Source organism: Oryzias melastigma, linkage group LG10 (assembly GCF_002922805.2).
Source record: "Oryzias melastigma strain HK-1 linkage group LG10, ASM292280v2, whole genome shotgun sequence".
Lineage (NCBI taxonomy): Eukaryota > Metazoa > Chordata > Actinopteri > Beloniformes > Adrianichthyidae > Oryzias > Oryzias melastigma.
In genome coordinates this window covers 23,467,155-23,490,135 of record NC_050521.1, presented here as the reverse complement: position 1 = coordinate 23,490,135, position 22,981 = coordinate 23,467,155, and the positions used below count along the sequence as shown (strand labels likewise).

The 22,981-nt window shown below is 39.6% G+C and overlaps 2 protein-coding genes across 3 annotated transcripts in view; both read right to left on the bottom strand.

Moving 5' to 3' along the window:
* Nucleotides 1-432: 432 nt before the first annotated feature.
* sgcg (sarcoglycan, gamma) lies at nucleotides 433-19,537 on the bottom strand. Its single transcript, XM_024283550.2, has 8 exons — nucleotides 19,398-19,537; nucleotides 10,177-10,379; nucleotides 9,781-9,885; nucleotides 7,581-7,668; nucleotides 3,801-3,920; nucleotides 2,401-2,473; nucleotides 2,205-2,328; nucleotides 433-1,591 (listed from the first exon to the last, which is right to left on the bottom strand). The coding sequence occupies exons 2-8, from the start codon at nucleotides 10,369-10,371 to the stop codon at nucleotides 1,424-1,426; spliced, it is 873 nt and encodes a 290-aa protein (XP_024139318.1). The 5' UTR covers nucleotides 10,372-10,379; nucleotides 19,398-19,537; the 3' UTR covers nucleotides 433-1,423.
* A 1,261-nt stretch (nucleotides 19,538-20,798) lies between these two features.
* rps25 (ribosomal protein S25) overlaps nucleotides 20,799-22,981 on the bottom strand; it is a 2,516-nt gene continuing 333 nt past the window's right edge. The window contains exons 1-5 of one of the 2 annotated variants that reach the window (XM_024283556.1): nucleotides 22,782-22,974; nucleotides 21,973-22,062; nucleotides 21,710-21,893; nucleotides 20,952-21,047; nucleotides 20,799-20,863 (exon numbers count right to left, since the gene is read on the bottom strand). In XM_024283556.1, the coding sequence (XP_024139324.1) occupies nucleotides 20,956-21,047; nucleotides 21,710-21,893; nucleotides 21,973-22,062; nucleotides 22,782-22,784 (369 nt within the window). In that variant the 5' untranslated portion in view covers nucleotides 22,785-22,974 and the 3' untranslated portion in view covers nucleotides 20,799-20,863; nucleotides 20,952-20,955. Of the gene's footprint in view, nucleotides 20,864-20,951; nucleotides 21,048-21,709; nucleotides 21,894-21,972; nucleotides 22,063-22,781; nucleotides 22,975-22,981 lie in introns of those variants that run through there. The other variant, XM_024283554.1, reaches the window with a different exon arrangement.

Genomic DNA, 22,981 nt, shown 5'->3' with positions numbered 1-22,981 from the left:
ATCTAGATGGAAAAGATTTTAGAATATAATTGATGCAATACTTTATTTGTGATTGATTGTTGGCAAATATCTCATCAAGAAGGTCAGATCAAATAATAAATAACATGTTTTTTAAAATGTTCTTCATTAGTGGCATTTCTGAAACCCGATAACCTGATAGAGAAAGTTACATGCTGACACAAATGCATTTATTCTTTATTGGAATCGTTAATTTTTTTCTCTTAAAGTGAAAAATAGATGTGAAAACAAACTTTTTATTGTACTAAATCCTTTTTTGCAATCACAGAGTTCCTCCACTAGGTGGCTGTGCAAGATCCATTTTGCATCAATCTTTAATTATTAATGTTACAGTAGAGCAAAGGAAAAAAAAAAGCAAAGGACTGATGCATGTTTTTATATTCAAAAAGTTTTAAAAACTGGATTGTCAGGCACTCCATGAATAAAACAAACTTTATTCAAAGTAAAAAATGAATAAATAAATCTTAGTTCTGCTGAACAGGAGGTGAAAAGCACATTACGCTCTCATCAGCTGTTACCATCAAAACACAATGCACACAAAACGGTGAGATACAACCACGTTAGCCTCACAAAAACTCATTTCGGACAATAAACAGGGGTTGTCACTCTCATTACACAGCATATAAACAAATGTATATGTTACAAAGAACAAAAAAGTCCTTATAAATCCACACATATCTTATTTTATCCATTTTCTTGTAGTGGGAAATGATGTTTTCCTGGCTGTAGAGATTCATAACAAAGTTCTCCTTACCTGCAACAACTACTTTGTCTTTTATTCCAAATCATGCAATAAAGTAAATTAATATTAAGGCTTGCTGGTAGTTTTTTTTTTAAATCTACATTTGAATCAAAGAAGAAAAAAAAAGTAAAAACATCAAACTAAACCATCATCATTGGGTGTTTCTCCCTTTTAAATAAAGACATGCTAAATGTCTAAACAAATCAATCACATAAAGGCTCAGAATCAGAAATATTCTTTTAATAAAGTTTTGTCTCCATGTGGGAGATTCTCTTTTTTCTGAGTCCTTGAACTGTGATTTTTTAAATTATTGCACCATAAAAAAATATTGCATAGGATGTAAGCTGCGACCAGCTCCTCATTGCCCAGCCATGACATTTAGTGTACAGAAATTCTTCTGTGAATGCTGAAAATGTTAGAATTGAGGGTCAATTTGTACAAACAAATTAAAATTTAAAAGGATTTCTTTTGGCACAGGACAGCCAGCGGGCAAATGTGTTTTCAGCAGCCTCAGAGGGATCACTGCAGATCTACTGTGACATACAAAAAAATAATGTTTAAAGAGAAGGAAAGGCTTTGCTCCGTACAGACGGTTGTGCTTGTTGCTCCCGGAGATTCGTCTTCAGGGAGCGGAAAATAGCGGACGACCTCGTCTGAGTCTATCTAGCAGTCCTGATACTCGCTGCAAGTGGATGTTCTTCCCGCCTTGGACAGGAAGAGCTTCCCGCTGGGACAAACGCAGACCTCGAAGAGACCCTGAGCATTTCCGGAGACCCCTTCCTCGCTCAGGGGCAGGCGTGGCATGCGGACCGTCTCTGCATCCAGCACCAGCTGCACAGCGGACATGTCCAAGGATCATTCAACACGCAGACTGCAGTCATGCATTCAGACAAGCAACAAGTTCAGGTTCATGCGATTTCATTTCCTCTAGCGGCAAAAGAAACGCAATGAAATTTCCGTTAGCTGATTTACTGTGAACTGATTCAACAAAGATCAGCTGGATTGTTGTGATTCAGCCAAAAACACTCAGTTAGCGGTCAGATACTATTTCATGCGTTTGCCTCAGAGGCGATGAGCTCACTGCAGCCTGTAGACAGAACTGCACTTTTTCTGACTAAATAAAAATCCACGCTCATAAATACAGAATAATGCTGTCCAAAAATACACCAAAGTCCTTTAAATTCTAAAGAACACGTTACAGCAGCAGAAGCAGCAGCAGCTCTCCGGGGGAGTTTCATGGGCATAAATATTCAATGAACATAAAAAGCGGAGTTGTTCTTAAGTAGCTTCAGAGCTTCTAGGTGTGACCCCCAGAGATCATGGAATCAGAAGGCTGCGTGTTTCCAAGCAAAAAGAGTATTGTAGAAATCCCCCAGCTGGTCTAAAGAAAGAACAAGCCTGGAGAAGAAGAAGAGCAGCAGGACGTGTGAAGTGCATTTCCTACCAGTCCTTCACTGGAGTGCAGGACCACATCCATTTTGGAGGAGACTTCAATGTTTCCAGCCAGCGCTTTGATGTGAACTCCTCTCGGAGCGTCCATGCTCAGGGAGCGGGTGGGGCACTCCAGCCTGCGGAGACACACCTGAGCTTCAAGAAGAGCTGCTGTTAACACCACGCACGCGAGTGTTGGGAGTGCTCACGTCAGGTTCTTGAGAGGTTCGGACTTCAGCTGGGGCACCTCCACTGAGTGCTGGAACACAGCACCTTTAGGACCTGAGGAGCAAACGGGAAGATTTCAGCTTCATTTCACCGCTTCTGCATTATTTAGATGCTAAAATCATTGTGGAAAAGCAGATCGGTGACTTCAGTAAAAAAATAATGAAATAGTAACTCTTTGGTATGGAAGCCGAAAACAGCCTGCTTTTTTTCCCCCTTTGACAATTTGTTTTATTTAAAAAAACATTCTCAGTAGTGTTTTCATGATGATTATGAAGTTTTTAACCAAATCCCCACAACCTAAATGTCTTAAAAAGCCATTTTTCATGTTGATCTGAAGCTTCTGTTTCCAAAATCTCCTCTGAGGGGGCGTGGCTTTTGGAGCTGAATTGAGCAACAGGGTAGGCCGTTTCCGGCTTTTGTACTTTAGCTCCAGTCTTCGCTCTAATGACTACCGTAATTCTTCAACCATTAACGTAACCCCAATGGATTCTGACGCGACCCAATGTATACACGACTAGCTAATATCAATATAACCAATCATTAGTTTGGATTGTTTTTTAGAGATCATGAGTTTTTATTTGGATCACTTTTTTTTGCATTTTGTAGACAGTCTCTTGGCAGTGTCTCTCCATTTAAATCTTTTTGTCTTTTAAAATACATTTGTATGTCAATATTCACATTAAGTCAAACCAATAGAGACACTTTATGTCAGTTTAAAACGTAGAGTTTGTGAGTCTGAATTTCTTGCTAACTTTATCAAACTGTTTTTGAGCACCTCCTGCTCAGACTAGAACTTTATTCTACTGTGTTTTGTGGCAACAGTCGAGTATTTACCTGTAAAAATAACATTGAAATATGAGACACTGGCTATAATAATGAGAATAAAATTAATATCCGATCTGATCGGGATACAACATCCGATTTTGATTCGGTCTGAAACGACGTGATTGATCCCAGTTGAATCAGAACATCCCTTTTGTCAACACATTAGGAGCTAAAATGCTCCTGGACTTCAGCACCCTGTTAGAGACGGGCCTGAATGTCTTTTTGTCATTTATGCTGAAGCTCTGCATGGAACCAGAATTTTTCTTTTTAAATTCCAAACAAAACTTTTCCACATGCCAGTTGAGTCTATTTTAAGGGCTGAATAATCCTCAATCATAAGCAGAAGCATCACAAATGAACAGGTTCACTCTGGGATTCTGGTGCAAACCTCAGACAGTGGGTGAACTCCGGGGGAACCTAAAAGCAAATAGCTTAAAGCAGAGATGCATGCGTTCAGCTGCCTTCACACCCAGCTGCTTCTGTTGTCTGTTTTTTATTCTCTCCTTCTTAAAACAAACCGATGCTGCAGCGTGCCATGCTGCCTCCGCTGCTCTACCTGTGACTCGCAGCTTGTCCGGTCCGATCACAGCCTGACTGCCGTCTGCGCTGAACAGCATGTTGCCTTCCTGGGAGGTAATGAGCAGATTTTGAGTCTGCCCTCGGGCCTGTTTTGCACCTGGAGCAAGAACAACAAAAATACCTGCCATTCATGAAAAAATAAAAAACTTCTTGACTGTGAAGTTCAGTTATCTGCCTCCTGTTGGGGTTTTAATCCACACAGAGATGTATCTAATAATAAAGAACAGAAGTATAATAGGGGTGAAATTGCCGTATTTTTCGCACAATAGGGCGCACTGTGTTATAATGCACAAGAAGGCAACAGAAGCAGAACAATGAGTTTAGTTAAACTTTATTCATCTATTTAACAAACCACTCTTATTATTTTTTAATCAATCTTCTCCCTCAAAACATCTTTGGGGTTTCTGCATAATCAAACATTCCGGTTCCCTCTCATCGTTGTCGGTCTCATTGCCAGCAATGATGCCGGCGGCTTTAGCGAAAGCTCAGACACCAGTTACAGCAGATCTTTAGCCCACAGTCCCTTCACATATGGGGGTGTAACTCGTCCGGCGCTGCCTCCCAGTGAAAGTGTCTCCCGCGGACACAGACGTACGCTCTACTTCGCTTTTCCTCTGGAGAACCTTTCTATTAGAGTCTGAAGGGACCTGGCGAGTGTGATCTAACACTATTTAGCAGGGCTGAATCGGAGTGACTCTTGCGCAGTCAGGTGGCGGCGGCAAACATACTGGAAGAACATGTGCGTAAAATTTGGTCGTATCTCTGATCGGCACACAGCCGTGCATGTGAGGGGTGCGGACTTTCCAGAACACTCAAAATCAGACGCAGCTCTAGTTTCACCAAAATGGACAATTTCAGAACATGACGAACAAAAGAACGCTGCCAGACAACTCATCCACTGGTGTCAAGCCAGCACGCTCTCGCTAAACTGCTGTCAAGTGAGCCCTCTCTGGAATACGGCGTGCGACTTTAATACAATCATTACGGTAGCAGCAAGAAAGGCTTCATTTCAAAGAAAGAGTAAAAGGTACCTCCATGTTTCCACAGAACCATTTCACTTCTCACTTATATTATCCTTTCATGTACTCTTACCCTCAAAGTTTCACTCTAATCTGGTGTCGTATTTTGAAGTACTGCCCTGTTAAAATTGGGTACTTAAGCGAAAAAAATACTACAATTTTAAAATACTCATAAAATGAAAACTCCTAGTTTCCACAGAATCATTTCACTTCTCACTTATAGTATACCTTCTTGTCATGTCACCCACAAAGTTTCAGCCAGATCTGATGTGGTATTTTGTAGTACTGCTCAATTGAAATTGTGTACTTAAACGAAAAAAAGTACACTTTTAAAATACTCATAAAATGAAAACTCCTAGTTTCCACAGAACCATTTCACTTCTCACTTATAGTATACCTTCTTGTTATGTCACCCACAAAGTTTCAGCCAGATCTGATGTGGTATTTTGCATTACTGTCCTGGTGACATTGTGTACTTAAGCGAAAAAAAAGTACACTTTTAAAATACTCATAAAATGAAAACTCCTAGTTTCCACAGAATCATTTCACTTCTCACTTATAGTATCCCTTCTTGTTATGTCACCCACAAAGTTTCACTCAGATCTGATGTGGTATTTTGTAGTACTGCTCAATTGAAATCGTGTACTTAAGCGAAAAAAAAACTACAGTTTTAAAATAACATAACAAGAAGCTACGCCGTATTCCAGTCGCACGCCGTATTCCAGAGAGGGCTCACTTGACAGCAGTTTAGCGAGAGCGTGCTGGCTTGACACCAGTACTCATCCGCGTGTTATTGGGACTGCGCACACGTAATGGTGCAGGGCGGGTAAAACTTGTGCTCTGAAATGCTGGACGATCTTTATGTGTTTGTTGTACTAATGTGGGTTTCTGTAGTAACTTGAGATGTGGTAAACTTAACCGCCATCCACATTGTTTCCCTCAAAATGTGCACAGCGTGACCATCCGTGCGCTCGCTGCTGCTGTGTCAGCGAGAAATGATCCGACACTCGATGGAGCGAAGACTTCCCAAAGTTGCACAAGAACACTTTACAGATTTTAGAACTTGGTAAACACAAAAGGCACACCGGATTATGAGGCACACAGACGATTTTTGAACAAAGTTTAGGCTTTTAAGTACGGAAAATAAGTATGCTTTCTCACACTCCTTTTTGAGCAAATAATTACAATATTACAAAATTATTTCTGAAAGTTTCATATTTAATTGATTCGGTGTGTTATGTACTGTATGTGCAAATTGAAATATGTCTATTTATGATTAAAAATATTTATAAAGGCATCATTTACATGTGTTTGTTGATGTATATTTATGGCAATCTTTTTATTTTTCTAATCAAGTTACGACTGACCATCTCAAGTGAGATATACGTTTCTTTTGATTGTCTTCTTTACTATTTTTTTTATTTTGATTGCTTGAAATAAACCCATTAGAATTCATGACCAAAGGTCAGAAAAGTAAAGTCACCTGACAAGTTTGAGCCAATTTGATGGCACATTCAGAGAAAAAAAAAGCTTCAAATGAAATGTTACATATGATGAAACATTATATATAACAGGTTGCATTATCACATTCATATCAGTGTCTTATAAACAACTTTTACAGATAATAATAAAGAATGTCTTTAATGGGTAGAAGATAGAAGATGCCGTTAAACACCCTAAAAGATCATTTTCCCTTTTTGACATAAAACTAAAAAAAAAAAAATTCAACAGATTAGATAAAAAAAATCCCCTTTAAATAATTAAATAGCCTGAAAGCCCAACATAAAAACTGACAGTTTTAGTGCTTTATCCAAGTTCAGAGAGAAAAATCCAACATTAAGAACTCATGGAAAGACTTTCTTTTTTTTGATTATTTTCTATTTTTCCAATGACATGTTGCCTGTGAGCACAGCCATCTACAAACCTACAGCTGTTATGATCTGTGACCTCTCATTTATTCATGGGACAAAACCTCAACCTTTCAGGACACACAACTGTTTTTGTAACACTCCATAAGAAAAGCTGCGACCAGTCAGTTAAATAACCATTTCTGTATAACTTTGAGGGGTGTATATATATATATATATATATATATAAAAAACAAAAATAAAAAATTTTAATATAAAAACATGTATGGAATTATGTTTACTTCATTTAGAATAGTTTTGGCATCTGAAAAAGTTGCAGAAACTGTCCGATTTTAACTAGAGGAACCAAATTGTTTTTATTTTTCAAATGCTCTTCAATCCGGAAGCATTTGGGATGAACTCCCTCGTCAAAAAGGCATGAACATCCACCTTTCCCGTCCTTCCCAGCAGAAGCGTGAGCAGATGTGACCCAGGTCTGTGCTTTGAAATATGTTCAAGAAGCATTTTTACAACTTTGTGATGAAGGACAGTTACTGTCACTGTGGAGCAGCAACTATTTGGGTCATTTCCCAGCCGTTCAGTGATAGAATGACATAATTTAGCCACTAGTGAACCACAAAAATGTACAAATGTGACCCTCCAGAGGTTTTAGAGCCGTCGTGCAAGACTGCAGCTGCAGACGTGATGTCAGAGGGGGAGGAGGGGTAATAAGTTTGAGATGGAAATGAAAGGATAAGAAATTGAGAGATGACCTCTTGTTAATTTAGAGGCAGAAATCCCCACAGGACGGAGGGCTGAATGTCTTTTTCTATCGTCCTCCTGCATCAAACAGGTGTGAGGCTAAAGCCCTGCACGCCAGCGCCTTCTTACCCACAGACAGCCTCCCTGTGACACTGCCGTTCCCATCACGGGCGTCCAGGGAAACACTTTCTGATGAGTGTGCAAGGAGAGAGGAGTCCTGGGAGGAAGAGAGGGACAAATAAAGGAGAAGTTGTCCTATCAGGATCCTCTTTTTAACACGATGACATAAAATGTTATGTGAACTGTTCAGATTTGAAGGATTTCATGGAGTTGTGTAGGCAGCGTGTCTCTGCGGGGCTGCAGCACTGATAGATGGGTTAGTCCAGGCTACAAAAACAGCTTTTTGATGGATCTTTACAACACTCACGGTCCCAGAGGAGCTCGCTTTCCCTCCAACGCCACCATGAGGCAGATATCTAAGCCAGATGAACTCCTGCTGTCAAGTTCTTTCAAAAATAAGAGTCTAGATTCATCTTAGGTAAAATGCAACACTTGGTCTGTGACACTTGAAAATGACAGAGACGCTTGTCACATTACTACATAGCAGAATTAATTTTGTTCACCCTTAGTAGTTCAGGGCCTTTATTGATGTTGCTTCTACTTTACATCTTTCTCTGTTTATCCATCTTTAAAACTGTTGTTTTCACCGGCCACTTTAATTAAACACTGCTGGTTAACACAAATTTCGGATCAGCCAATCACATGACAGCAACTCAATGCATTTGGGCGTGTAGGCATGATCAAGATGATCTGCTGCAGTTCAAACTGATCATCAGAATGGAGAAGAAAGGTGATTGAAGACACTTTTCTTGGCACACTTTGGACCCCTCAGTACCAGTTGATCATGGTTCCAACACCACAGTCTACCTGAGTATCGTTGCTGACCATGTCCATCCTTTTATGACCACAGATCTTCTGATACTTCCAGCAAGATAAGGCTCCATGTCATAAAGCTGGAATCCTTTCTAGAACATGACTATGAGGTCACTGGACTCTAATGACCTCCACATTTCAACCCAATAGAACCTTTGGGATGTGATGGAACAGGAGATTGTCATCATGGATGTTCAGCTGACAAACCTGGAGCCACTGTGAGATGCTGTCATCTTATTATGGAGGAAACTCTGAGGAACGATTGCTTGTTGAATCTATGACACCAAGGATTAAGGCAGTTCTGGAGGCCAAAGGGGGTCCAGCCCGGTACTGGCGAGCTAATAAAGTGGCCGATGAGTGTAACTAAACAATGAACCTGGAACTGTCCAAAAAACTCAATTCCAAGCAGTACATTTGGTCACTCTTTTACTTGAAAAATCACAAAAATGTAGATCAAAGATGAAACATGTAGAAATAAAATAAACATGTATAAATCCAAAAACAAGGTCAAAACTATTAGAAAAAAGTCTTAATAAAGAGTTAAGACTCCACTGTGTGCAGAGATCAGAGGATTTATTCCACAGACAATTATCTGTCATAACTCTAGTTATGTTTGATTGAAACCAACATTTCAAGGCTAAAAACTTTATGAAACATTCACGTTAAGTTTTGAATGAAAACTATACTTCTAGGAGGATCATAACAAACCGCCGATGTGATTCACAAAGTCACCGCCGAGTTCATAGACAACTTAGAGCTGAGTAAACTAATCAAAAACTCATTTGAATTTAAATAAACATGTGATGAAGAAGTTCTGCAAAAAAACTCACTTTCAAACCCTTTAAATAAAGAATCTGCTTCACAATAGGTCTTTTAAAGGGAAGATGGATTTTTTAAAAGCTGGTTTGAGCTTCAGGGTGAACCGCCGACACTAAATCTCATCAGAAGGCTTTACGACACATCCGAGAGTTTGCCCGTCCATAAATGAGGAATACATCGCCTCATTAATTCGTAGAGCAAAAACAGAGAAACGTGACTTACAATTAAAAAAAAAAAAAATTGCTGCTACGAGCAACAACATGTAAACAAGTGCAGCAAAGTATTCCCATCTGCTGTGGGCAGGCAGGCCGTAAAGTCCTCGTCTCCACGGAGATCTGTCGGGTCTACTTTTTCCATTTAAATAAATCCTTTAAAAGTTAGGAAAGACTTACCTAACCAGTAACTTTATAAGTAGTTTGTTTACATATTTTAAGTTCACTGAGTCACTAAAACAGGGATTTAATTTACCTTTCCAGATGAAAACATGGTTTAAAGTTGTGCTGCAGAAGCACAGGATACATTAAATGTGTGCAAAAGACATGAAGGAGGAATGAGGGAGGAGAATGGAAAGAATTACCTCTCTGGAGTGGAGCTGTTCGGCATAGATGGGAAACAGGAACTCCGACTCGCCCTCGTCCAGCTCGACTCCGTCCGGGTGAACTTGCAGGAACCCCATCCCGCCCTACAAAAGCTCAACACAGGTTTCATTATTCAGGTGAACCATCCAGCCAACCAGCTGTGAGCACATCCATTTGGAGCACTGTTTTCATGTGTGAATCTCTATTTCTGCATAAATCCTGGGCTGCCATCTGGACCTGAGACAAGAAGCTGATTTTACTCCCTGAAATAAACCCTCCGCTGGGCGTTAGGACGGCCAGCCAATAACCACGGCGACAGCCGCCGATCCCACTAACACAGTAACTCATACTCAGGTGATTCATGCGACTGGGAGGTGATTCCAAAGGCGACTGACCGTGTTGAACCACATCACCCGGAGGATCCAGATGGTGAGGGCGAGGTTGACCACCAGGACGACGATGAGCAGCAGCACGAACAGGTAGAGGCAGCGCTTCCTCCAGCCGTAGATGCCGATCTTGTAAACATGGTCGGGCGCGGGTCTGGGCGAGCCGCTGCCCTCTGTGGTGGTGACGTACTGCTCCCGCACCATCTGTGGGGCTGAGCACACGACACATCATCACATCTGAACCACCGCCGTCTTAGGAACGCTCCCCGCCAACCTGCTGAGCAGCAGAAACAAACTGAAAGATTTGGACAACAGTGCAGAGATAACATATTGTTCTCCAGAACCACAAGTGGACTAAAAATTATGCTTATGATATAAATAGCCTATAATAAATTTTAGACTAGTATTTTTTATGTTTTGTTTTTATCATATAATTTTATAATTCCATATTGTATACAGTGCTTTTCATTGATTATATGAGGCTGGGCCTTCAAAGACAATTTTATTGTCTCTCTCACTCACTTTAAAACACCTCCACATTCCTGACATTTTAAAGAAAGCGCAAGATCACTGATACTCATTAATAAGTCAAACTTTGACTGCATCATTGTGCCACTAATCAGCCTTACTTCAACTCACTCCTATCAAATGCCAAATGTGGCTTTTCTCGTAATATTCAGCCAAATATTCGATGCATTCCTACTTTTTTATGACGTAGATAATAAGCAGGGCTTATTAAGCTCCAGAACAGGGAGATAAAGAGGGGGTTGCTCCGACTGACTGCATATTCACTGGACAGCTCAGCTTGCGATGCTTGGAACCAGCAAACAGTTATTCCTCAGTTATTTTATTAATCAGAATAATCATTCTTGCTCTGATATCTCCTTCTTAACATCTTCTTTCTAATCCTAATTTTTCGAAAGATATTTTTTCTTTATCACAAGTTATTCAAGTTATAAACTGATCAATCAGATGTCTCAGTAAAAGAACGTGGTGCCCGCTGGCCCCGCCTCAAAAGTTTGATTGACAGTTTGTCCCGAGCTGCTTTCAGTGGAAGGGGGGTGAACAAACTCACTCATGATTGGCGACAGTAGTACTAAAAACCTGACTCAGACAGACTCGGACCAGTCACTGTTGTCGGGTTTCAAAATGGTAGCGCTTGTATCGGGGAGCCAGGGTGACATCTTTGATCTAGTTTCGCGAGAGCCGGACGTAAGGAATTTTCTATCGGTTACGTCAACACTCACTTTGTCGAGTGATTAACGTAGGTCTATGGTTGCTCCATGACAAATGTCCCGCCCACAACTTTTGATGAACTTCTGCTGTTGAGCAAAAACTATCTCCTGAAAACGACATACATTTACAATTTGGCTAAAAACATCATAATCATAATTAAAAGACCACTGGGAATGCTTTTACACCAGCTTAAAAAAATGATTGGAGTCCATATTTAAAGATTTAGATTAAGACTGTTTAAATCTTTTAATTCGGATTATGCTTTTTTTTGGCCAAAACTTTTTTGAAAACCTGTGTCGTTTTGTAGGACAGGTTTTTAAAGAAATTCACCTCTGAGTTGTGGGTGGGACTCCATTCTCCATATATGGATCTTTTCGTCTACAAGTGGACACATCAGAATGGAGCAGAGCAGGGAGTTTGTGGACCGCCCAACGTATTATCTACATCGCAAATACAATTTTTATTTAAACTGCATTCATTTGTCTACTCCTGATTCACAATGATTTGAATAAAATAATACTCAGAAATGAAATTTTAAGCTTAAATTTCTTTATACATGCCCTCAATCATCATGTTAAAAACACAATTTTCATCAGAAAGGATCAATGATCTGTTTATTTCTGAGTTTGGAATGGAAGGAGAAATTAGAAGACATTTAAATGAATAAAGTATAAACGTACTTTTAAAGCTCAAGATTTAGACATTTTAATACTTAAATAAGGTAGAATCACACAGAATGTTACTTTTTCTTTTACAACCACAGCTTGTTTTTCTTTTTATTTAACCTTTATTTATCCAAGCAAGACACATTTTTAAATATATATATATATTATTTTCAACTGTGGAATGGCAAAAGACATTTTGAAAAAGAGAAATAAAAGGAATTACAGGACATAAATAATCAGAAAAAACAGCAATAAAACAAGAAGATCATTAAATTATTAAAATAATTAGAATCAAAACTAAGTTACAGCAGCATTTACCTTTAAGATCATCATTAAGATTCCTTTTGGTGTTCTGACATTGGGTTTTTCCACTACAATTATTGTTGGAAAACAAGTTCAAGCATCAAAAAAGCGCTTTTATGTTCAAAGACTAAAGTCTGTTTCAAGGCTCTGAGTATTTTGCTGGTTTTTTGGCCTTTTAGATTTCACTCATACAGTCGGTCTAATGACAACTCCATGTGACGCCTTTCTTGGCACAGCAGGCATGCTGGGATTTGTGAGCTCCACATGCAGTGGAGATCCAGATCCAGTGGAAAAGATGACTTCCTGCAGCCTTTTAGGGGGGAAAAAAACAGCAAAGGAAAGGGATAATAACCCTTATTACAGGGAGGCGGTACTCTCCAGAACCACAGCAGCAGGAGATTGGTGACCGGAGCCGGGTGGATGCTTGTCAGAGAGTCTTAAATGGATGCAAATATGATAAAGTAGTGAGATCCGGACCAAGCTATCCGTCTAGAACATTTGAGCCAAATAACAGAGACACCAGGCTGCCGCGGGGAAAGCTTTTACTGTGACAAGGGCAGTGTGTCCAAACACCATGGTGCCTCAGAGAGCTGCAGAGAGGAGTCGTGTCACTTCCTATTGATTAATCTGTGTTAATAACCCCAAAGGACTGCAGAGGATGCTGCTGTCACAGGGGAGAACGCCGGCAGGAAACGTTATTAGACCATCACACTGCCAAAACTGAATCTTAAAAAGACCCTTGGTTCAAGAAAAAGTATTTTCTTTTTCTGTCTTGCAAGAAAAATTATCTTATAAGGAAAGTTTTTCAATAGTAAAATAATCTTAGTCTGAGAAAACATGACTTATTGACTCGATTTTCTTCTTTGAGGGTCTATATCATGCAAAAATCAACTTTTTGAGCTTTTACGTGTTTTATACTTTTCATTCCTCACTATAAACAACTCTAAAGCTGTATTTTAATACATTCATGTACTTCACAGCACCAGCCCCTCCCAACCCATACAAATTAGCGGGTTCTCACGAGCTGATGTCACAAAGTAGAACTGCCCTTTTCAGGAAGTCGGCGCTGCCAGAACCGCCTCCCAGGCTGCTATACCCACCAAATTTCTCAGCTAGCAGGGCTCAGCCGCAATCTTCACCGCTAAGCTAGGTGCTCAGCCGCTAGCTTCGCCGCTCAGCCAGGTGGTCAGCTGCAATCTTCACCGCTAAGCTAGGTGCTCAGCCGCTAGCTTCGCCGCTCAGCCAGGTGGTCAGCCGCAATCTTCACCGCTAAGCTAGGTGCTCAGCCGCTAGCTTCGCCGCTCAGCCAGGTGGTCAGCTGCAATCTACGCTGCTCTGCTACCAGGTGAGCTCAGCCGCAATCTTCGCCGCTCACCAGTGATCTTCGCCGCTCAGCCAGCGATGCTCAACCACAATCTTCGCCGCTCAGCTAGCGATGCTCAACCACAATCTTCGCCGCTCCGCTACTAGTGGAGCTCAGCCATGACCTTCGCACCACAACTACTAGCGGTAATCAGCCGCGGCCTTTGCTGCTCAGCTAGTGGATGAGGACCGCTAGCTTCTCTGCTCAGCTAGGTGCTCAGCCTCTAGCTTCGCTGCTAGTCCTTGCCTTCGCTACAGCCAGTGTAGCGGGGCTACTAAAGGCAGCTATATGGTATGCACATCCATCTTAGCAAAAGTTCGAATGTTGTTTTTTTGTTTATGTGGGCCAAACGCAGTGTTTTAGTTAAAAGGTAACCAAACAGGGAAGCTGGACGCTGATTCCACCCACAGCCTAAATTTGAAAATCCAGTCAGAGGGTTGGGGCTGATGAATGGGACTGTTATCCTTACTGGAGCTGCAGATCATGACGGGAGAATTCTGAAATGACGTGGGATCTAAATAGTTTAAACAATCACGAAATTAAACTGTAATACTTTGTTTTAAACTGTAGGGGGCAGCACACAAACTGTTTTTGACAATATTTTTAAGAATTAAACTAGTTTATTTTAAATTGTCACAAATGTGGCAATGACTGACAGACATCACTTTTAAAGTCCCAATTATAGAAGTCAACCAACAAAAAAGTCGATTTACGGTTTGGTTACCCTTTAAAGTAAATGTCTCAAATTTGAAGGATTTTTGACTTATTTCTAGAGGCCTTTTTTCCATCATACAAGTCAACAAAAGAACAACCCCCAGACCACACAGATCCAGATCATCTGTGGATTTTGAGAAGGGAAAAGGTGGAGTTCTACAGCAGTAGAGGACAGGCCAATCTGATTTCCATACAGGACAGATGCTGCATCTAAAAGTCACAGGAAAGACATTTTTCATGGTGTTAAAGGAGACAGCTCTAAAGAAAAAAAAAAAAAAGTAATTCTTCCTCAACGGTGTGAACAGATGTGCAACTGAGCACATCGTCCTCTCAAAGCTCCCTGGAGGATGATCAAGGGAGCTGGCTGGCCGGCGGAAAAACAAACTCCAGCTTGTTTCTTGTGAGCCCTGAAGACAAGCAGTATTCCACCCGCACAACCGGAGGCGGGGTGGATGAAAGCGCTCCCGAGGCCAGAGAGGAGAGGGCCTGTGGACGGCTTCTCGCTGCTCGCCGTAAACACTGGAAACAAGTGTGTTGGCACAAAAAAAGGAGTTTCTTAGACCATGTCTGCCTCTCCACAGGACCTGTCACATGGTCTGCCAGGCTGGCGGTGATGAATAGCCCCTTTTCTCAGGCAAACAAATGAATGCACAAATGGGAGGAAAAAATGACTGCGATATCGTATTGAGAGGGGAGAAAGTGAGGCTTGATAAGGGATAAGTTGAGGGGAAAAAAGCTCATTTTTCTTGTCTGTATCTCAGATTGTTTGTATTTATTAATCTTTTGTGAGCCACCGTGACAAATTGGATCCTAGATATATAGCAGCAGCTGTAGAAACATGACTGAAATCAGCCGGATTCATTAAGGCTTGGCATTTCTGACAGAGGAGGTGTCCACTCAGCCTCCAAAGAGGAGGAATGTTTCCTATTAAACGGATCGCTGTGTCTCCATATTAGTGCACAAACTTGTGTGTGTGGATAAAAATACAAACTTGTTCCGTGTTCATTATGCTGTTAATGAATTAGCCGGCTGTGTAATCACTTTAAATGAACAGATTAACGTGGTTGTGCACTTCAGCTGCAGGAGGAGGAGCTGACTTCCTGCTTAATGGGACACTTCCTTCATCTTCTCAGCCACAGACTGACGCTTCCATAGCAACCAAAATAAACACTCAGTTTCCTTACCCTCCTAACTATATTTAAATGTTTTACGAAATATTTTAAAACAGCCTTTCTTCCCTAAAAGTTTTAAAGTTTTGATTCCAATTCTCCAAGTTGTCCAACTTAGAAAGATGAGAAACAATTGTGAGACGATGTAAAAAAAAATCCTGTAAATGACTTTTTATAAAGAATGTATTTATTTATTTATTAAGTATTTCGCTCCTAAAAACAAGCAAGAATTCTGTCCCTCATAGACCTGCTACTTGATCTTTAAGAGCCTAAACAATCCTCCAATATTTACCTGTATTAATGTTTGAACTGGTTGTCCGTATAAAAAAACCAGTCCACACCTTTAAACAGTCGGCCTGCAACCTCTCCATCATGGCCAAGACCAAAGAGCTGTCAAAGGACACCAGAGGCAAGACTGTACTCGTAAACCTTGTGCTATACCAGGTATGTTGATGTTGGGAGTGACAGTGTGCTGAACTTCTTTTTTAATTATTTTTTATGTATTTTGATTTTCATTGGTGTCCGTGGCAGACATGAACTCTTGTCCCCTTTCATCCACATTTGTCATGGGATGGATAACACGCCACTGTAAGACTTGGGTCATCTGGACCCATAAGAAAGCACAACGGTTTTAAACTGACTGGAAATAACCAATCTACCACTAAAAAGTGGTTTACTGAACTGTTGTAACAATTCTGACAATTTCTCTCCACCTGGAGCTCCATGCAAAATTTCATCTGTCGGAGTGCAACTGATCTTGAGAAAAACATTCAGGAGTGGTCAATGACCTGACGAGAGCTTGGACCACAGCAACAAAGGTCACTATAGTAACGCATAATGTGGTCATGGAGTCTAAATCCTGCAGAGCTCCAACGGTCCCCCTACTTAAGCCAGCACATGTCCAGGTCTGCCTAAAGTTCTCCAGAGACCATCTGGATGATCCAGAAGAGGACTGGGAGAAGGTCATGTGATCAGATGAAACCAAAATGGAACTGTTTTGGTAAAAATGAAACTCGTGAAGCATGGGGGTGGAAACAACATGATTTGGGCTGCTTTTTTGCAAAGTATGGTGAGATTTTGAGGAAAAACCTCCTTCCATCAGTGAGAGCATCGAGGAGGAAATGTAACTGGATCTTCCCATACAACAGTGATCCAGAAAACAAAGGAATGGCTACCTTAAAAAAAAAAGAAAAAAAAAAACAAGCAAAAAAAAAAAATATAAAGGTTCTGGATTGCCCAAGTAAGTCTCCAGATCTCAGTCTAATCAAGATCCTCCCGAGGAAGTTGAAAGTCTGTGTGGCCCAGCAAAAGCCCAGAACCTCACAATTCTTGAGAAGATCTGCATGGATGAATGGACCAAAAACCAGGAAACTTTAGCAACTGACCAAATACATTTCTCTTTGGTGAACATTACAGACTTCGTTCATCGTTTTAAAGTGGAAAACTAATACATTGCCATCATATCACATTGCCATCTGTTTACACTAGTGCAGCTACAAACGATTATTTTAGTAATCGATTATTATATTATATATATATTATTATGATATTATTACCAATTTTTTTCTGATTAGACGACTGATCGGGTCTTGCGCAAAGTGGATGTAAAACACATCTTAAAAATCATTAGCTTCAAACTAACTAAAAACTACATATATTCACACTGGCATTGCCTGCAATAATGCTAGTGTGAATGCTGTAAGCTGAATTTGGCAGCTGAAGATACTAGTGATGATAGCTGAAGATGCTGAAAATGCTGAAGCTGATAGCCAGCTAAAATATTAGTTAAATGTCAAATTAGCCAACAAAATTATAAAAAAATCTTAAGATAACCAAAACAGCTAGCATGTCGCTAAATTATTAGCTAAACTCCAAAACAGTCTAAAAAAAAGCCAAAATTAGCGAAAATAACAAGCTTGAAGCTGAAATATTAGTAAAATTCCAAAACAGTCTAAAAAACTTTAAAAAAAAGCTTGAGTTAGCCAAAATAGCTAGCATGAAAGTGAAATATCAGCTAAACTCCAAAATAGCCTAAAAACAAAAAAAGGCCTAAATTAGCAAAAACAGCTAGCATGTAGCTGAAAGATTTGCTGAATTTCAAAACAGCCTAAAACACTAAAATAAAAGTTTAAGTTAGCCAAAATAGCTATATTCTAACTGAAATATTAGCTAAACTCCAAGAAACCCTAAAAAAAACTTAATAAATGCTAAAATAGTCCAAAAAGCTAGCATAAATATAACTTTATAACTTTCAACTTTATTACACTCTGACTCCATATAATAAAGCAACAACTAATCGACTATTAAATTAGTCATGGACTATTTTAATAGTTGCTTAATCGTGGTAGCCCTAGTTTACACGGAAGTAAACTATACATCCATACACATCTAACGTGAAATATAAGTTAAAGGATTACATCTGAAAGTATATGCTAACATAGGTAGCTACATTTTTTTCAAATAGTTAAGTAACATTTTGTAAAGACTATAATCTGCATCATGCTTTTTAACTTTTATTGGGGTAATTTTTTGCTGGAAAAACTAGCTCTCTGGTAATTATCCTAGTAGTTTTTTATTGTTTGTGCATTTGTCCTCCGATAGGTCTTGTAAATATAAATCACATTTGAATCTAAAAACAACATTAAAAGTAAGTCTCTGAGAGAAACAAATTCATTCTTTAAAATTTGGACTATAGTGAAAATCAAGTACGTGCAACCTAAAAATGTATTATTAATTTGATAAAAGGAGAGATTTCGTGTTAAATCTATAACATAACAAAATATGATAGCGTAAATGTGGAAAGAGTATTAGCTAAAACATATTTACAAATTTAATATTGACAAAAATCAAATTTTTACATTCATTTTCTCCCTAAATGTCGGCAAAATCCCTACTGTTGCCTCAAGACTGCAGTGAGAGCAATCTTTTTAATCAGTTATATTAAGTTTTTTATCTGAAAAACTCGAGAACTGCAAAATAAATGTACGGTTTGCTTGACAATGTTGTATTGCTGCTGGTGTGGTTGAGCCGCCTGTCAAGACTTTGAGCGTCTGTCTGACCTCCAGCCGGACAGGCGCGTGTGGCGTTACATGTCTTCTCAGAGGTCGGATTTTCGGATTTCCAGATGTAACTGAACATCCCATGAAGTTAAAATTCAAACTCCAAAAGTCATTAAATTCGAATAAAGTTATATCTGTATCATTGCTACTCAAGCCAGGTTACATTACCAGTTTAACCCCTTATTTAGGGGGTTTTGGTGTCCCATTCCAGATGGAAAATTATTTGTCCGATTTGTTCATGAAGGCTTCCACACAGTTTACAAGTCGGCACGCGGGGTTTAAATGTTAGCAAAAACTTCGTTGAGGAGGAGAGGGGTGTTCATATAAATACTCATGGGGGGGCTGTCTGTCTGTGTGTGTAGTAACGTGGTCCACTCTGCTGTGACGCGTCGGCTTCCAAAAATAGGACCGCGCTGTGAACTAAAATTAAGAAAAGAGCTGAGGAAACAGACGCGGACGGAGTTCTACCTAAAGCATGATGGGAAAAAAACACTCCGGACACACAAAGGCATCTGTTTTCCTTTACTACTTCATACCATTTATGGCAAAGCTGCCAACAGATGGCTAACTTCAGCAGATTTTCCCAAATCCCTGTCATTTCTCTAAAAAGTTAAACGCTTAAACATAAATAAGGTCACGCGGGGCGGTAAAAGTTTGGAACTGCGTCTGAGAAGGAGACGCAAACTGCTCAAGGGGGATTATTTGATACAGGCGCACTCACCGTTGAGTCTCAGTGTAGCGGCTTCTGGTCCAAAGCGCAGGCGGACGGACGGAGCGGCGTGAACCTCGGCAGCAACTGAGCTCCTCCTCACGTCTGTCAGCCACTCAACAGCTGCAAGTCATAAATCCTGCGCTCCTGAACGTAACACGACCAACGGCCACCAGAGGGCGCCAAAAGCATCAACACAAATGTGGGATTAAAGCAGTTTGACATTTTAATTAGCTAGTTTTATCACATCACCTGTAAGCAATTTAAATAATTCAATTAAATATTATCATTTTGTTTGGTACATTGATTTATTTTTCTATTGATAATTTGTAGAAATTTAAAATATCTTATTTTTTTGTGTATTTTTTCCTGATATAGAGGATTTTTCCATAAAGAATAGCTGCTTTTTAGTTGTCAAACGGATTTCTGACTTTAGAAATGCTCCGAGTTACAATTTATCAAAAGGCAGACTGCTCTAAAAGTCTTTTATATTTTCAGGGGCAACCTTTTTTAAAGCCTAACCTCTGCAATCATTTATTTATTAGGTTTTTTGGGGCCATTCCAGCTCTTTGAAAAGAAAGAGGATGTCAGAAAGATTGGCATCTACTGGGAGAGAAACCACTTACTGAGTACAGGAGGTGAAGACCAAGGCTGAATTTAGTTTGGAGGAGCGGGTGGATGAAGCATCTGTCAGCGGCATTGAACCCTCCAGTTGTTTTCTTTTGTTGCTGGTGCTCAGCGGCGTGACAAAGGAGCAGCCAGAGGCATTCATCCTAGAACTCCTGCGTTCTGTACCCCGGAGCAAAAACCTGTCAGTGAGGACGGCCTTTTCATTTCCAGCCTCTCGCCTGACCCTCCACCATCAGCAGCTTTTAGCAGAGGACGTGAACAGAAAAACTAAAAAGAATCAAATTACCAATGATCTACCTGACAATGAAAGCGGCGTGAGCTGTCAGGATGTCAAATTTACTTCAGGGTGGCCAAAAATGATTTGCATTAAATGAAGCGTGAATGCAGGAAGCAGCAGTTTTTCATTTACCGCATTTGTTTCAGACGAAGATTTAATTATAAATATCACCCATATTAAACTGATTAATTACTGTACATTAAACTGATTTATTTCCTATAAACGCTATTTAAAAATATTCAATTTATTTTTCTTTAGCTCACATAACTATTAAAAAATCCCAGCAAAAAGTCTACAATATCATTAATTATTAAGGTATAAACATCAATTAAATCCCAAATTGTCATGAGTTACCACTAGATTTATTATTATATTAGCCTCTTTTATACATTTACTTGGGAGGTGAGATAAGGTTGTCGTTTTCTCCTTAAGTTCACCTGTTTAGAGGTCAATATCAAATCCTTTTTGTACCCAGACTGGATCTCGAAACAAACAGAACTCAGATGTTTTCTTTTTATATTTTTATTACACCTTTCATTACAAACAGCTCACAGGAAACAAACAGGAAACCCTGCAAAAATAAATAAATAAATTATTAACAAAACCAACAGAGAGCAGACCTAGAAGTTGCAGAAATGAAAACTGAAAGGTTGCTGTACCTGATTATGCCTTCTCTGCAGCTTCCTCATCTCCTCCCTTGGTGTTGCGTGTGTAGATCAGCTGTGCTCTGTGTTTGGACACCAGTTTGATCATGCCTGGAAGACAGAATGACAATGCTGTGAACTCTAATGCAAGTCCACCTTAAAGAAGGAATCACAGTTATGCTTTAGTGAACTAAGAAATGTAAAGGGAAGCAAATCTCTGCTGTGTGGGTTTCTGAGGAGCTCAGTGCAAGTAAATCACCTGGCGACACTAAAGTGGAGCACGTCCACACAATGACAGAAACACATTACTATGACTCATTGTGATGCATTTACATTTTAGTCTGCTTTCAGACAGAAAGATGCAGAATCCCCAGTACATTTACAATTGCCAGACATGATGAGATGTCTGGGAGTACATCATTTCAATGTCTTAAAAAGCATCTATTGTTGTGCTGTTTGCCTCCTCCAAGCAGTTCGTGTCTGTGAACTTGAAAACAACCACAAAAAAAAATGACAGGCTACCGCACATCAATATCATTTAAAATAAAAAGATCACAAGAAGATGAAGATGAATAAATATTGATCACTGGGTCTTGATGTAATTTCGTAAATGTTAGCATCATGGCATAAAGCACTTAAATTAATACAAAACATATGTTTAGTTGACTGACCTTTATGGAAAAGGTTTAATCTTTCACTTATATTTTTCAATGTCCTCGACTAAAAACAAGTGAATTCTTCCCTTTCCACATGAGAATCTGAACTGAGTTTACCTTTAGAGAGCAGCTCCTGGAGAGCATTCCTGGCCAGAGAGCCACGGATCTTCAGTCTCTCTGACACCACAGCGGGGGTGATGAGCTTGTAGTTGGGAACTTCCTTGTACAACTTGTCATAGGTTGCTTTGTCAAAGAGGACCAGGTTGTTCAGCTTGTCCCTCACTTTTCCCTTGGACCACTTCTGCTCAGACACAAAAGCAATGCAAGTTTTTCAGAGGTCTAAAGCGGAGTTTAAAATAAAATCCTTCATGTTTACTTACCTTCTTCTTGGCTTTGCCTCCAGATTTGTTGACTGGGTCCTTGTCCTTTTTGGACTTCCCAGTGTCCTTCTTCTTATCCTGCTTAGGAGGCTGAAAAATAATCAAGTCTTAAGTTACAAAGTTGTACTTTTTGGAACACATCAAAATGATGGAGTTTCTCCTTTCAGGATCATGTTAGCTAACAAACTTCCATTAATGTATTTGAATTTGTCATATTTCATTTGAATCCTGTCATATTTTAATAGACTAATACTTACATTATTAAGATGGAGCATTACGTTTCGTTATCAATACTTCACGTGCATTCATTTTACACAACAAATGGCGCATATGTAGTAAAAGTTTAATAAACCGAATATTTTAATTACTTTTATTCTACGATGCTATCACATATGACAGACTGATAATGAATGTGGCCCATAGTTTAGTGGATCAAACATCTGTTCCAGTGAAATGAGAGGGCCTCAAAGCTGAGATATTTAAAAGATTAAATCAGCAATCATTTCAACATCCTCTGGTTGAGATTATTAATCGGTGGCACATAAATCCAGATATATTTCACGTGTCTTGTGGTCTGTAAGCAAGAATGCACCTCAAAGCATGGGAGATATGCACAGGCGCTAGCTAGTAAGCTAGCCGCTAACCAAAAAAGTATAGACATTTCCGTCGAATGTGTACAGATAGAAAACGTTTAGTCAGAAAAAAACAAAAATATGGAATCTCTTTGGTGTAATATCAAATAAAAATTGACAAACAGTCATGTTTATGGTATAATTTCTAACGAAAATCCAAGGTACAATCGGCCTCACCATGTTTCCTCGTCAAGATGTCGGAGCGAAAGGAAGTTCAGCCCTTGCAACAGTCCTTAGGACAACCTGTTTCTGCGGAAATGGTATTAGGAATTCTGGGAGATGGAGTTCCAATATGAACCTTTTTTATTTTAACATACACTAATAATAATTTTCACTCATATTAATAATTCAATCAAAAAGATGTTTAAATTGATTTA

Bases quoted from the DNA above. Each gene is read 5' to 3' on its own strand.
- sgcg (XM_024283550.2), bottom strand. From the start codon at position 10,371: ATGGTGCGGGAGCAGTACGTCACCACCACAGAGGGCAGCGGCTCGCCC. The intron at 2,474-3,800 runs GTAGAGCAGCGG...TTTGCTCCTCAG, and splicing joins GGACAAGCTGCGAGTCACAG to GTCCTAAAGGTGCTGTGTTC. The intron at 1,592-2,204 runs GTAGGAAATGCA...TCCGCTGTGCAG, and splicing joins TGCACTCCAGTGAAGGACTG to CTGGTGCTGGATGCAGAGAC.